This window comes from Carettochelys insculpta, chromosome 21 (genome assembly GCF_033958435.1).
Source record: "Carettochelys insculpta isolate YL-2023 chromosome 21, ASM3395843v1, whole genome shotgun sequence".
Classification (NCBI taxonomy): Eukaryota; Metazoa; Chordata; order Testudines; family Carettochelyidae; genus Carettochelys; species Carettochelys insculpta.
The window spans coordinates 9,849,324-9,863,506 of record NC_134157.1 but is presented as its reverse complement, the minus strand read 5'-3'; the positions used below and the strand labels follow the sequence as shown (position 1 = coordinate 9,863,506).

At 47.5% G+C, this 14,183-nt stretch overlaps 1 protein-coding gene across 10 annotated transcripts in view; it reads left to right on the top strand.

Annotated features, from left to right (window-relative positions):
- Nucleotides 1-14,183, top strand: part of EHMT1 (euchromatic histone lysine methyltransferase 1) — a 169,490-nt gene that overhangs the window by 94,729 nt on the left and 60,578 nt on the right. For 9 of the 10 annotated variants that reach the window (XM_075015208.1, XM_075015207.1, XM_075015206.1 and 6 more), the window contains 6 exons: nt 5,227-5,404; nt 6,296-6,432; nt 7,175-7,378; nt 8,313-8,393; nt 10,084-10,204; nt 12,929-13,060. In XM_075015208.1, the coding sequence (XP_074871309.1) occupies nt 5,227-5,404; nt 6,296-6,432; nt 7,175-7,378; nt 8,313-8,393; nt 10,084-10,204; nt 12,929-13,060 (853 nt within the window). The remainder of the gene's footprint in view (nt 1-5,226; nt 5,405-6,295; nt 6,433-7,174; nt 7,379-8,312; nt 8,394-10,083; nt 10,205-12,928; nt 13,061-14,183) is intronic. The other variant, XM_075015205.1, reaches the window with a different exon arrangement.

Here is a 14,183-nt window from a genome sequence, read left to right as displayed (position 1 = left end):
CCTATCGGCCTTTCTTGGCAATTTCACAGCTTCTATTAAGTATCGGAGGGGTAGCTGTGTTAGTCTGGATCTGTAACAGCAACGAAGGGTCATGCTCAAAACTTTTCTGTTAGTCTGTAAGGTGCCACAGGACCCTTCGTTGCTGTTGCAGCTTCTGTTGTGAGCCAGGCTGCTGCTCTGAGCCTGTGGCAGCCATGAAACTGACAAGAAAAGATTTTGGGCTCTGTGATGTGAACCTGCACCAGGTAGCCAGCTGGGCCTGTCACTCTGGTATGGGCAAGGTGGCTGGAGCCTGGCTGATGGGAGCTGATAGCCCTGGTGGGAGCTGGACTGCGAGTGGGGAGCTCTGCACTGAGCTGAAAGCCTGGAGTGGGTGTCCCACACAGCGCCCCTTGGGAGTTGGTGCAAGCATTCCCATTGAAGATGCACATCACCAAGAGGAGGTTTGCGTGGAACTGAGAAACAGCTGCCATTACTATGCTGGCTGTGTGTCGACTTAAGTTGGTAGTGTAGGCATACCCTGAGATGTGGTAGAGGAGGTGGGCCCTTCCAGAAGGAGTTGAGGCACATTTTTACAGATAGTATGTAGCCGTTCCCTGTTCTGCAGTGGAAACTCTCCCTTTCTGTGCTGTTAGCCTGATGCTTTTTACCCCAATACCTAAGTCTGTGGGATTTATTTTAACATTTGCCCACTCATGTCCCTGTTCCTAACCATAGCTCTGAGCTGTAGTGCTAATTTTTCTGCCTTAAAAAGCAAGGAAGGTAACTCTTTAGCTGGTTCAAAGCTTCAGGTAGCCAATTCCATAGTTACAACTGACAACACTGCAGCAGCCCAGAACTTACAAGGAAGAGACAAAGCATGTGTCAGAAGAAACCGGAGAACGCATCTCCTGCCAGATTCCCTCTTGAGAGATGTATGTGAGCTGGGCTCATTAACACTGGGCAGGAGAGAGTCTGAATAGTGGAGACTTTTGCAACCCATTAGTTTTTGCAGAGAAGTTAAGGTCATGTGCAGAATGGCAGTTGCAGTGAAGGGTGCAGTTGAATAGTTTTGCCTGAGCCAGCTCTGGGACTGCTAGATAAGACTAAGGAAGTATTAGGTTGACTATCAGGAGAAATTCCATGACAATATGAGCCAGGTTGTGACAGTCTCCTATGGAAACATGTACAGTAGAACAGAATTTCACAGGGGGAGCAAGGAAGGGCAATACCTTATTTCTTCTGCCTTCCTCTTCTCTTCATGTGGCATAGTTTGGCAGAGTTTGGGGAAGGGAGAGAAAATTATTCACATTTTCTGAGCTTTGCTGATCCTTTGTTAACCTAAATCTCTTAGGCTATGTCTACACGTGCACGCTACATCGAAATAGCTTATTTCGATGTAGCGACATCTATTTCGATGAATAACGTCTACACGTCCTCCAGGGCTGGCAACGTCGACGTTCAACTTTGACGTTGGGCAGCACCACATCGAAATAGGCGCTGCGAGGGAACGTCTACACGCCAAAGTAGCACACATCGAAATAAGGGTGCCAGGAACAGCTGCAGACAGGGTCACAGGGCGGACTCAACAGCAAGCCGCTCCCTTAAAGGGCCCCTCCCAGACACAGTTGCACTAAACAACACAAGATCCACAGAGCCGACAACTGGTTGCAGACCCTGTGCATGCAGCATGGATCCCCAGCTGCAGCAGCAGCAGCCAGAAGCCTTGGGCTAAGGGCTGCTGCAAATGATGACCATAGAGCCCCACAGGGGCTGGAGAGAGAGCGTCTCTCAACCCCTCAGCTGATGGTCGCCATGGTGGACCCCGCTATTTCGATGTTGCGAGACACGGATCGGCTACACGTGCCCTACTTCGACGTTCAACTTCGAAGTAGGGCGCTATTCCCATCCCCTCATGGGCTTAGCGACTTCGACGTCTTGCCGCCTAACGTCGATTTCAACTTCGAAATAGCGCCCAACACGTGTAGCTGTGACGGGCGCTATTCCGAAGTTGGCGCCACTACTTCGAAGTAGCGTGCACGTGTAGACACGGCCTTACATATGGGTTTGTCCCCATTGAGGCTGCAAAAATTTCCTGTCCAGTCAGAGAGAACCAGTGGCATCACTCCATTTAAGTGCTTTCCATCTGTTTAGTGTTGAGGTATGTGTTTCCAGGTAGTAGGTTCAGGGAGTTTGCTATCCAGTGGAGTTACATTAATTTCTGTCTGACAAAATCGAATTTAATTTGCACGTTATTCTGCGGGGTTAACATTAAAAGTTGCAATTTGCCATCAGCAACCATGCAGCAGTATCCGAGATGCCTTAGTTACTTTACTATTGTAATTAAAGGAGAACTAGGCTAATAGTACATTTGTTTTAAATTAATTCTTTGTATTGGTCCTGGCAAACTTTCGAGATCTGGTTGTCAGTATCCATCCATCCAATAAACAGGCATCTGACTGCAGCCCTCAGCATGAGGCCCTACATTTAGGGACAGAGAACAGCGGCTACATTTACAAGATGGGATACTGAATTCTGAAAAAAAACAAAAGGATTTAGGAACCACAATAACTATCTGATACGAGCTTTCAGTTAACTACCTGGATGAGCGGTCCATTGATGGCTGTTAGCCAGGATGGGTGGGGATGGTGTCCCCAGCCTCTGTTTGTCAGAAGCTGGAAATGGGCGACCGGATGGATCACTTGGTGATGACCTGTTCTGTTCATTCCTTCTGGGGCACCTGGCATTGCCCAATGAGAAAGAAACAGAACTGAACTAGACCCAGTCTGGCCATTCTTTATGTTGTGGCTGATATGGTTTTATGCGACCCTTGGATGTATGAATGGGAGCATTGAGCAGACCTATAACATTGGAGAGACTGATATCAGAAGACTGTCTTGTGTTCTCGTATTGACATTTTTAAAAGAATGTAGAAACATTGGAAAGGACCGCAAATGATGGTAGGTCAAGAGAACACCTGAGCTGCTAAAGTTTAGTTTAATTTACTCACTTTGTTTATTTGGAGAACATGAAGGGGTGACTTGAATATGTTCCATAAGTATCTACACACGGAGAACATTTCTGGCAATAGAATGCTGTTTAATCCTGTAGAGCAAGGCATAACCTATAATTTCTTAAAATTATGAGTCATAAACCATTGGAACAACTTGCCAAGGAATGGGTGGGCTTCTCCAGTACTTGAAGTCTGTAAATCAAGACTGGCTAGCTTTTGAAATTACGTGCTGTAGCTCAACCAGCAGTTCTGGGCATGAGGCAGGAATTGGGGTTAAATTCTATGCCATTTTCCTGCAGGTTCAACTTGATAAACATAATGACACCTTCCAGCTTTGAAATCTGTGACTAGGTTCTCATTTCCTACGAGCTGTGATCCCTTGGCAGAGTTGCAATGAAAGAATCTGTCACTTCTCCCTTTGTTCTCATGGTCACGTTACTTGAGAGCACCATCTGAGAATTGGTCTGACTTTAAAAAAAAAAATCTTCCTGTCTGGCTTCCTTTGTCTGTTGGGACACTTTAGGTCTTGGTGCAGAGCTCCTGTGAAAGGAGCCTCCCTCTCCCAAATGGAGCAGCATCCAAGCATTGTCATCTCAAAGTGTGAGAGCTCAGTGCTGCAGGATTCCTGTAGCACCTTTCATTCAGGGACCTTGTGCCTCACAGCCTCACAAACTGCTTCTCCTTGAGACCATTTGGCATCACTCCCCCTTGACAGTTGGCCCAAAGTTAGAATGGGTGAAAACAGAGCAGAGCTAAGCCAGTGTGAAATGGGAGCGCATCAGAACGGTGACACCCTACAGCCACCCTGTGCTGGTGTCAGTGAGGGCCCAAGGAGCAGGACATCAGGAGTCCTGACACGCAGTCCGCGCTGTAGCTATTAGACAGGCTTAATCCAAGCCTTTGTTTCTTCAAAACAACAAAACAACTTCTTTCGCTCATCTGTATTTTGTAGTTTAGTGCTGCTGTTACAGTAGCACTCAGGGGCTCTAGCTGAGGACCAGAAACTCGTCATTCTGGATCGGGGTGGGCAAAATCAACCCAGGGCCCAGATCCAGCCCTCCACTCATTTCTCTCCAGCTCACCCAGCTGATTACCTGAGGTACACAGTTACAGCCAGCAGCATGGGTTCAGCTGCCCCTCCCCGCACCTTGTTCCATCTGCGCTGAGCTGCACCTAAGATCCTCCTGCCAGTGGCGCAGAGGGGAATGGGGTTACAGCAGGGGGGAGGGTCATGCTGAAGTTAGGGTGTTCCCCTACCCCTGTACTGCATCTCTGCAGAGCAGGGATCAGGGAGAGGGAGACACACAGCAGAGCTGCTCCAGTCTGAACCATGGTGGGTAAGTGATTCACGAAGGCAGAGCAGGACATACTTCCATTAAAGAGACAGAAGGTGGCTTCTCTCAGCAACTTACCCAGCAGCAGCCATGACACACTCTGTGTCACTGTCACACAAACCCATCTTCGGCACGCACGCACACAGTTGCTGTCGCATGCACACTGCAGCACACATTTAATCTGTGTCACCAAGTCTGTCGCTCACACACACAATGTTTCTCTCTCACTCTCACACACACTCTTTCTCTCTCTCTGTCGCCCTCAGCCCCACCCGTTCCAGTGACCAGTACCAGAATTTGTGCAGTGGCCCTTGTGTGAAAATGATTGCCCACCCCGTTGTAGATGCTGTACAGAGTAGTCCTCTTCCAGGGCTACACACAGTGTTTTAAACCATAGTAGGCGACTTCTCTAGGAGACTTTGTTGCCTCTGCCCATCCACCCTCTCACATTTGGGCCTCATTACAGAGGTGTGTCAGGGAGCAGGCAGAGCTGCTGCATTCCCCTCCTCTCCTCCAGCCCTGACCGAATGCCTGTATAAATAGCGGCTGCTGCTTTCCATTACTTACAGATGCTTTGGATCGGTCTCTCGCTGCTAGACACCTTCACAGCAGGGCTGTCCTCCGCGTGTGGAGGAATAACAGGCTGTGAGACTGCTGCAGGGATTGGGCAAAGAATTGTTTTGTGGAGGAGATTGGTGGGGGAATAGGATAGTGCTCTGATAAATGAGTGAATCTTGACGCTTCCACTTTGACTGTAGACCCCAGCTTCAGCTGGGTGAGCGTGGCAGGAGAGAGAGAGAGGGAGTGTTTGTGTGTTATGTGCACGTGTGCGTCTTTGTTTTCAGTGTAACTAGCTTCCTGTGACCCAGATGCAGAGGTTCATTTTGATCTGTTTTCCAGCATGCAAGTAAAGACCCCAAAGAAGTCAGAGATACCAGAGATCAAAAAGAATCCAAGGAGGAAGGCAACAAAACCATCTTGGAGTTTGGCAAGCCCCCACCCTTGCCACCTTTCCCAGGCCTTCATCAGTCGCTACCTCAGAACCAGAGCTATGTGGCCACCACAAAATCACAGACAGGTAAAAAAAGAGCCCAAAACTATAGCTGTTAATACAGAATTTCTTAGGATGTTGGTACCGATACTGAAATCTGCTCATTACAAATTGTAGCCTTATGATAACAATAACTTGTATGTGCACATTTCTTTTAAAGAGAAGCTTCTTTAATATCATTGAAGTGAAACTTTTAAAGTAAAACCCTTTGCAAGATATTCTATGGGAAGTGAGACTTTTTACAAGAGAGCAATAATGTGACTCCCAAGACAGCCATTCTCTGGGTTTACATTACTCTTCAAAGAGCTGGAACTGACTGTGCAACTGACATGTATCCCCTGAAGACGGCATCAGGCACTGAGATGCGGTCTCTGATTTGTCCAGGGGCCTGCAGGGAGGCTGACAGAAGTCATGGTTGAGCAGAGGAGTGTAACAAAGAGAACTGAAAGTTTGGTGCAGAGTTTAAAGTGAAGTTAAATAACACCCCCCTTTGTGAGCAGTATCACGGCTCACTTTACTGGTTGAAATGTATGGTAACCTTGTTACTCCTGTAGGCTCTGAGAGCACGCTGGATTCTGTCTGCCTCCTTCCTCATCAGCAAGACCACCACCTAAGTTCTAAGAGGAGAATGGTATTGCTGGTGGTGGAGGTGTAGAGAGGGAGACAACTGGGGGCCAGGGGCAGAAGGGAAAGAATTCAGAATGTGGGTTGAGTTTGCAGCTTGGGTGGGAATGCATGTGCACATGCTCTCTAAATGGAGCAGTGTATTTCAGAAGCATCAGGTTTGTGCTCTTATGTGCTCTTGTGCTCTGTGTTGCTTTTCTGCCTGTAACCTCGTAATTACAGAACGTGAATGGCATCTTTTCTGCTTTCCCCATCCCATCCTGACTCTGCTTTATATTGCATCCCCCCATCCAGCTGTTGCTGTATCTCGGAAGAAAAAACGGAGAATGGGAACATATAGCCTGGTTCCCAAGAAAAAGACCAAAGTGTTAAAACAGAGAACGATGATTGAGATGTTCAAGAGCATAACTCATTCCTCTGCAGGTGCCAAGGTAAGAGCTGAGGCAAACTTCCCACTTGTTTGCTTGTTGGGGGAATGAAGTGCTTGCTTCTTTCAGCCATGTGTATTTGGCATTGGGAGGCCAGCCCCAGGTGTGGATTTGCAAACTTGGCAGCTTGTAGATTGGCAACTCATGTTCTACAGCTGCATTTTCACAGTCGCAATTTCCTGCCCTTCAGAGGCTGATGGTGGGGAAAGTTCTGGAAATGGGCAATTGCGGGGATCTGCTCGGATTTCATGTCTCTCAAAGGCAAATACGTGCTTGCCATTTCTCCGTGGCTTTCTTGGAACTGGAGAGTTCTCAAGGTGACCACAGCGTGTCTGCCTGGGAGCCCTCAGGAGAGCCATCCCTCGTGTTACAGCTTGAGGCTGCAAAGTGAAAAAGGCAGGTGGCTTTAAAAATATGGGGTGGGATTCCGAGCTGGCCCAACTGTGACCCCACCGCAGATCATGCAGCGGTGTTGCCATTCCATTCAGTGAGAGCTGAAAATCCCAGCATGACTCACATTGGCTTCTTGTCCTCTCCGCTGGTAGGGCTAGGTCTCTTGTGGCACAGTCTCTGACCAGGTGCACTCCCAACGTTACTGAGCTCCGAGGGGAAACTTGGCCTGTGCTTACTCCCCAGCACTGCTGAGAGTGCTGTGCGCTGTCTCTGACACAAAGGTGACATGAGTCTGTGGTTAGGTTCAGTGGACCTGTTCTTTGATGTGGTGCAGCCTTTGTCATTTATGCAGCTGGGTGTGTTTCAGAGTGAAAAGGACCTAATGGACATCAGCCCTCATGTGAATGGGGAAAGTATAGAGGTGGACTCTGAAGAGGAAGACTCTGATGACCTGGAAGAGGAAGATGAACATGGAGCTGACCAATCCACTGCATTTCCTGCAGAAGACAACGGGACCTCCAAGGAGGGCTCGTCTGATGCTGACCATGTCAGAAAGGTATTGGAATGCCTTTTGAGTGACCAAAAGAGCTGCAGGGGGATTGTTGTCCACAGGGACAGGACAGATAAAGGAGCCAGCGTTCGCAGTATGAAGTGAAGCTGTTTCTGGGACTTGGTGATGGAGGTGGCAGAGAACAGGGGTATAGGAGCAAAGTCCCTGCAGTCCCCTGCTACTTCTGCTCCTTGCCTGCTGTAGGAATTTTAAAAGTGGGTCATGGCTGTGCAAGACTCAGTCTCATAGCTTGTCTCAGGACAGTAAACAGAGCCAGGGGCTTAAGGGATAGAAGGAGAAACCCCATGGTAGACAGTCATGAAAATAACTGACCAAAGAGCAAGTTTCTTCCTAATTCTCTTCAGTTATAGACTGTTTTATACCTTGAAACAGTAAAAAACTGATGCACCAGACATCGCCATATCTGTTCATGTCATATCTCCTGAGTTCATAGAATCATTGGGCTGGAAGAGAACTCAGGAGGTTGGCATGTCCAGTCACAGATTAAATCATCCCAGCCAGGGTTTTGTCAAGCTGGGACTTAAAACATGACTCATGGGGGGGACTTGAACTCACAAACCTTTGAATGACTCTATCTGTCCTCTGTCTAGCAGTCCAGTCTGTGCTCCACTGCACCAGAGGCAGAGGTCTAAGCTCTAAATAATACTAGCCAAACAGATGGCAAAGTCATGAAGCTGGGTCTGCTTTTGGGAAATCACTAAGGTTATGATCCTGCCCCAGTTCCATATGCCCCTGTTGTGGTTAATAGACAAGGGGTTCTCACTTGGGGAAGTGAATTGTGTTTGTTCACACTCTGGTTACTGGCTGGATGGTGCTTGGTAGCAGAAGCCCTGCAGTTTGCATGGTAAGGAGGGCTGCTTTTGTTTGTAATTGCTGATGTGGGTGAACCTTTCTCATCTTGGGGGAATACTGATCACAGGTGGAAGATGGTGAGTCTGAGGAGGAACAAGAATCTGGAGAATCAGGAGAGGAGGAGGAGGATGGAGACGAGTCTGATTTGGTGAGCCAGAGTTTGATGTTTCTTTTCAATCTTTACTTTTTACGCTCTGCCTGAGAGAGAGAAGCTCCCGGCTAGTGTGACAAAACAATGGTCTGAAACCCAACGGATGCACCCCACAGATGCCATATTTACCATAAGGTGCTTACTCATTACCTGTGACAGAACTTCATTGCTTTCTGATGCTCGCTAATGAAATGTTTGTTTGTTTGTTTGCCATTTTCAACAGGGTGCTGACTAGTTTCTTCATATGTTTATTGTTAAGGGAAACACTTGATGTTTCCTCTTAAGTTCTTCTTTAGATGCAGAACTGGCAGGTTAATGAGTCCTTGGCTATTCCTTTTTGTCAGCTGAAGTTGAACCTCCTTCCAGAATACTGTTGAGTTTGTTCGTTAATCCATGGCCCCAGCCCCACTGGGCCACACACCACTCAGAGAGTGGGAATTTAGGCTTGTTAACAAGCTCCAGTGCCCCAATGTACAGTGTCGACATTTTCACAAGCGGTTTTGGGTGCTTAGCGTGGTGCTGTCTTGTGAGAACTTGATTTTCACGCAGTGCTATCCTCCTTCCACCCCACTTGAAAATCAAGCCACTTTTTAAGGCATCCAGAATCACTAGTCATTTATGAAAATCATTCCCCTCAGTCGTTTTTTCTTGGGAGAATACTGACTGCAGATGGAGGTCAGTTCATCTGGCTAGGCAGAAGGCTGAGGTTGGAATAAATTGTAGCAAGTGTCATTTCTCTTCGTTAGGGAGAGAAGGGAAGATCAGACCTTGGCCAGACGTAATGCGCTGCATGTAATGCACGTGTTTGTGTCTGGCCTCCAGAGTAAGATTGCCAATGCAGTTCCTGGATATATCTCATCATTTCTTCTGAGAGAGCTGATGGTGTGAGATTTTGATCTGTAAAGCTCTTTATGGCTTGGAGCCTAGCTGGGTAAATGACCACTGCTCTTCCAGGGAACCATCAGGGCCGAACAGGCAGCAGATGCATTACACTCAAAGGTCCCTGTACGCAACCATCTGGAACACACTGTTGTCAGCCTTGGCTCTGTATCTTACTTCTTTCATTGATCATATGGGCCTGAACTTGTCCCAGGGAGCAAGGGCTCAGAACCAGCTATTTTTCAAGGGTTCTGGTGCGGGGGTGGGGAACAGAGTATCCTGAAGAGGAAGGCAATGTACCTCTTCATTGACTGGAGCAGGAATTGGGCTGAGCAGTTAATGGGCTGTCAGTATTATGATTAAAGAGTTAGAGGCTGAGATGTTGAAAGCTGCTGAACTCCCAATCTTAACAGCTGCTTTGAACACCCAGCCTGGAGTAAGTCATATAAACATTAAGCAGCATATCACCCTAGATTTGTAGACATCACTGGACTCCAGAATGCTTGGTGCTTGCTGTCTGTTGTGAATATGTTAGGTATACCTAGGCATTATGTATACCCAGGACCTTGCCCTAGAAAGGCATGTTGTACTGCTTAAGTGAAAAGATACATAGCCACATCTGTGCATGTGTCTCTGGTAAGCCCTAGTGCCTTTTTAGAGCCATGTTGATTTCAAACCCTGATTCTCAATTACACTAACTCCCTTTACATCCCTTCAGTAGCGTAAGTGGGCCTTCCTGGGTGGAAATGAATACTGGGCCACTGCAACAGGCATGCTTTGTGTGCAAATGGCTTTTCTGGTTATTTAGAGCTCTGAGTCTAGCATCAAGAAGAAACTGTTGAAGAGGAAAGGGAAGACGGACAGTCCATGGCTGAAACCCACACGGAAGAGGAGGAGGAGGAATAAAAAGAAACAAAGCAGTGTGTTAGGTAATTGGTTGTGTGTGTCTGCTAACTGTACAGAAATGGGTCTTGTAGATGAGGACAGAAGCTTGGTGGCCTCTGCTCCCAGCTGATTTGTTGCCTTGTCTTTGTAGTTGTTAAGGGTGAGAAGTGGAAGGAGGGAAGGGCTTGAGCAGGAAGTGATGACAGAGGTTAGAAGTTGCTTCTGTTACCCTAAACTACATCCCAGGATTTCTATAGGAGCTCACTCCAGCATCCCTGTTTAGACCAGATTGGAAGAAGAGTCACCAGAGCCAGTTTACACTATAACTTCAGGCAAGTTGTGTGAAGCAGGGGCCAAAAACTCGTCCCTGCCTGACCTGGGCTCCACCCCCAAACCACCAACGAAACCTGAGCCATTTGAGATTTGAAAAGGAGTAATAGAGAACCAGGGGGTAACCAGGGTTGTCAGCCCAGCTGCTGTTGCAGATAGAAATTATTATTTTTATGTTCATAAGGCCTAGGAGCCCCATGCTGCTTCTACAATACCACCTCCTGTCGGAGGTGGCATGGTAAAAAGGAATTCGAAGCAGGCTAATGAGGCACAGATGTGCATATTCAGCACCTGATTACCATAGTGACGGCCACGTGAATTTCAAAGCGCAGACTTTGAATTGCAGATTGACAGTGAGGATGGGGGCAGCTTGAAAATAAGTGACCCACTTCGACATTCCCTTACTCCGATCTAGTTTTGTGGGAGTAAGGGAATGTCGAAGTGGGGCACTTATTTTCAAGCTGCCCCCATCCTCACTGGCAATCTGCAATTCAAAGTCCGTGCTTTGAAATTCACGTGGCCGCTGTTATGCTAATGAAATGCTGAATATGCATGTTAATGCTTCATTAGCCTGTTTTGAATTGCCTCATTACCATGCCCCTCACACAGGAGGTGGCATGTGTAGAAGCAGCTCCAGTCATGGACGTGGCCCCCCACATGCTAGCTAAGAACCTGCCCTGGTGATCTTCCAGTGGGAATCCTCTGTGCTTCAGAATGGCAGCACTCAGCAGCCAGTCCGTGCAGCCATGAGGGAGGGGCATTTCTCCTTTCGCAAAGCCATCAGTAGGTTCTGCTGGTGGCAAGATAGGTTTGGGAATAGCCATTAGTCTTTATTCCTCCTTCAGTAGGATAGCCAGGCAGTGGAAGGGCTGCATGGGTTTTAGTAGAAGGCAGTAGGGAAAGTTGACTGCTGCCCCTCTAGGTGAACATTTCCCATTTCTTCATGGCAGTGTTCTCTCGCCTGCCTCACCCAGCCAGTACATTGATAAGAGCTCATAGAAGAGACGACGCAAATCTCATCCAAGCTGTGGGGTTGAATGCAAGGAGACCTGGCTCATGTTCACAAGGGACACAGGGAGATCACCATTGAGACTGGGAGCGTGAGGCTTTACTGCTCTTGAGCAAGTGAGATATGTGGTTGCATATGCCTAGTTCTGCTTTTCCCCACTCATACGGAAGTAATGCAGAGTGTGTCGTGACTGGTGCCTGGGCATCTCTACGAGGAGGGCAAAGTTCAGCGTGTCTCATTTTGAATCCAGATGTGTCCTGTGCTCTGTAGCATACATGGCCCTTTCTCTCACGAGCTGCTGCCGTGGGGGAGGGATGCATCTGATTGATTCTTTAGCTGCAGTGTAAAAGAGATTGACAGTCTCCAGGAACTTAGCAGTGAAGCCTCCATCAGCTCCAATGTTAAAAATTCACACTTCTCCTCTGCCATCGAGGGGTTTATCCAGTGGGTGTGGCCAGTCTTTCTGCTTGCACATTTTCTGCAGACAATGTGACCTTTACTACCTTCTGTCATAACCATCTAAGTGAACATGTTTAAGCCTGTGAGTTGGTGCACAGTGTGCAGGCAATGACATCAGTCATGCCTGGTTTTTTTTTTTTCCCCGAGTGGATGATGGAAGCTTTATTAATAGGAAGTGGGAGGTGGCAGTCACTTCTGAGCAAAGAACCAATATTGACATTAAGGCCTGGCTTCCTTTGCTGACCTGCAGATAGAGGAATTAGCATGAAAACCAGCTATTCCCCAGTCAATCGGAAACAAAAGCCTGTTGGCCCCATTGTTAGTGGTAAGAGCTGGTGAGAAACAAGTATGAAGATGGGGGAATCTAAAGAGTTTGAATCCATGAAAAGATTCACAAAGATTCGCCCTGCCTCCTTCCAAAAATCTCCAATCAGCAGCAGCCTTGTTTATGTAGTAGTGGGGCTGGGCATTTACACTCCCCCCTCCCATTAATCTGAATGACGGCTGTCCCATTCCCTTCCTGGTTTTTATATCTTCGTTACTGGTTATTTGCATTGTCTTGCTGGGGCGGTGACCTAGGGCCCTTTGCAGCAGTTTGGAGAGAGTGGGTTAGTCAGGATGAGCTAGGCTTCCATCCCTTTCTCTTGCCATTTAATCTCCTGCTGCTGATGCAGTACGGCAGCAGACAGATGTGTGTTTGGAAGGCAGGACTTGTTTGCCTCATTTTATTCTTTCATCGTTACCTAAGTGGAAGTGAAAAATCTACCTGATCATACAGAGAAGGAAATCAGAGATCAATTGTAACATATGTGGCCAGATGTTACAGTGTCATTTTTTCTGTATGTATGTGTATTTATAGATTTTTCATAGGAGCGTAGCCTGAATACTGCTTGCTTTGTGATGAATGTGGCCTTTATATACACACACACTCTTTTTCTTGCTCTATAAATATATGTATATTTTAATTTAGGTACTGAAGCGTATAAACCACCTTTGGGAGGCAGAGAGGGCACTGGGCAGGAGAATAGTATGGAATACATGGAAGTGTCTCTTGATTCTTTGGATCTCCGAGTAAAGGGAATTCTGTCTTCACAATCAGAAGGTGAGTGTCAGCTTTCTAAATATGGCCATGTACCATTTTGGTTCTTTGTTTCCTTGGTCTCAGCCTCTGTATTAAGATGATGCCCCCTGGTGGCTACTGATAGGAGTATTTGAAGAGAGACATCATTAAAAAGGCAGCTAATCTCACTGAGCACAGGGACATAGGTGGCACCGATACTGCCTGGGCCAAGTGGTGGGTAGAACGGGGCTCCAGGGAGGGACCCCTGCTTACATTAATTTAGAGGCTTTTGATGGTGGCTTTTAAGATTGCAAACGTTTCCGAGGAAGGATACAAGCCTTTACTGTTCTGGCTGACCTTTTCTCCTTAGATTTTTGTCTAGCAGTTTTGCAGCCCCTGCCCTCTCTTAAATAACCATTACTTACCTAAAAAGCCCTGCAACACAATCCTGTACAATTCTATGGCCATAGCCTGACACTGCAGGGGGGCTGTTGCAGAGTGCGTGCGGCTCGTTACCACGTTTCCTTGCTGACCATGGTGAGTAGACTCCCTGAGGATGGAAGCTGTCTTCTATGCAGGAGGGCAGTACCAGGGGATCCAAATCCAGGGCTGTCTGCCTGTTGGCTCTGGAGAGGCCTGTTTCTGATGAGAAGGCTGCTGTTCGCAGTGCTGAATTTGTCTCGAGGCCAGTGTTTCTTCATCAAACTGACTCTCCGCCACAGAGTGCATCTTTTGGAAGTCTGCTTTAGTCTGTTGACCACAGGACATCACCGAACTGGTGGGAGTGTCCATCACGAACAGAAAGTCAGTTTATCTCCCTCCCCTGACTACCATGAGTTAGTGCTGGGTGTTCTAACTGAATGTCAGAAGGGCTGTTGATAAGGCAGCTTAGAAGGAGAGAGAAATTGTTCCTGACCTTACAACTGCAAGAGTCTCCTAAGGTGCTATATACCTTTGACCCATAACGTACACGGGCTTTCACTGTACTGGCACAGACCATCCTTAGTGGGCTCATACTACTTGGCTGCAGTAGAGACCGATTTTATCTATGGACTACAGGGAACTTGGAAGCATACTACTTACAGCTTGGGGATGTTCCCTACAAGATGAAAACAGTCTGGTTGATTGGTTTTTAGCCATGAGAATGGTGTCCTCCAGGGGGGAT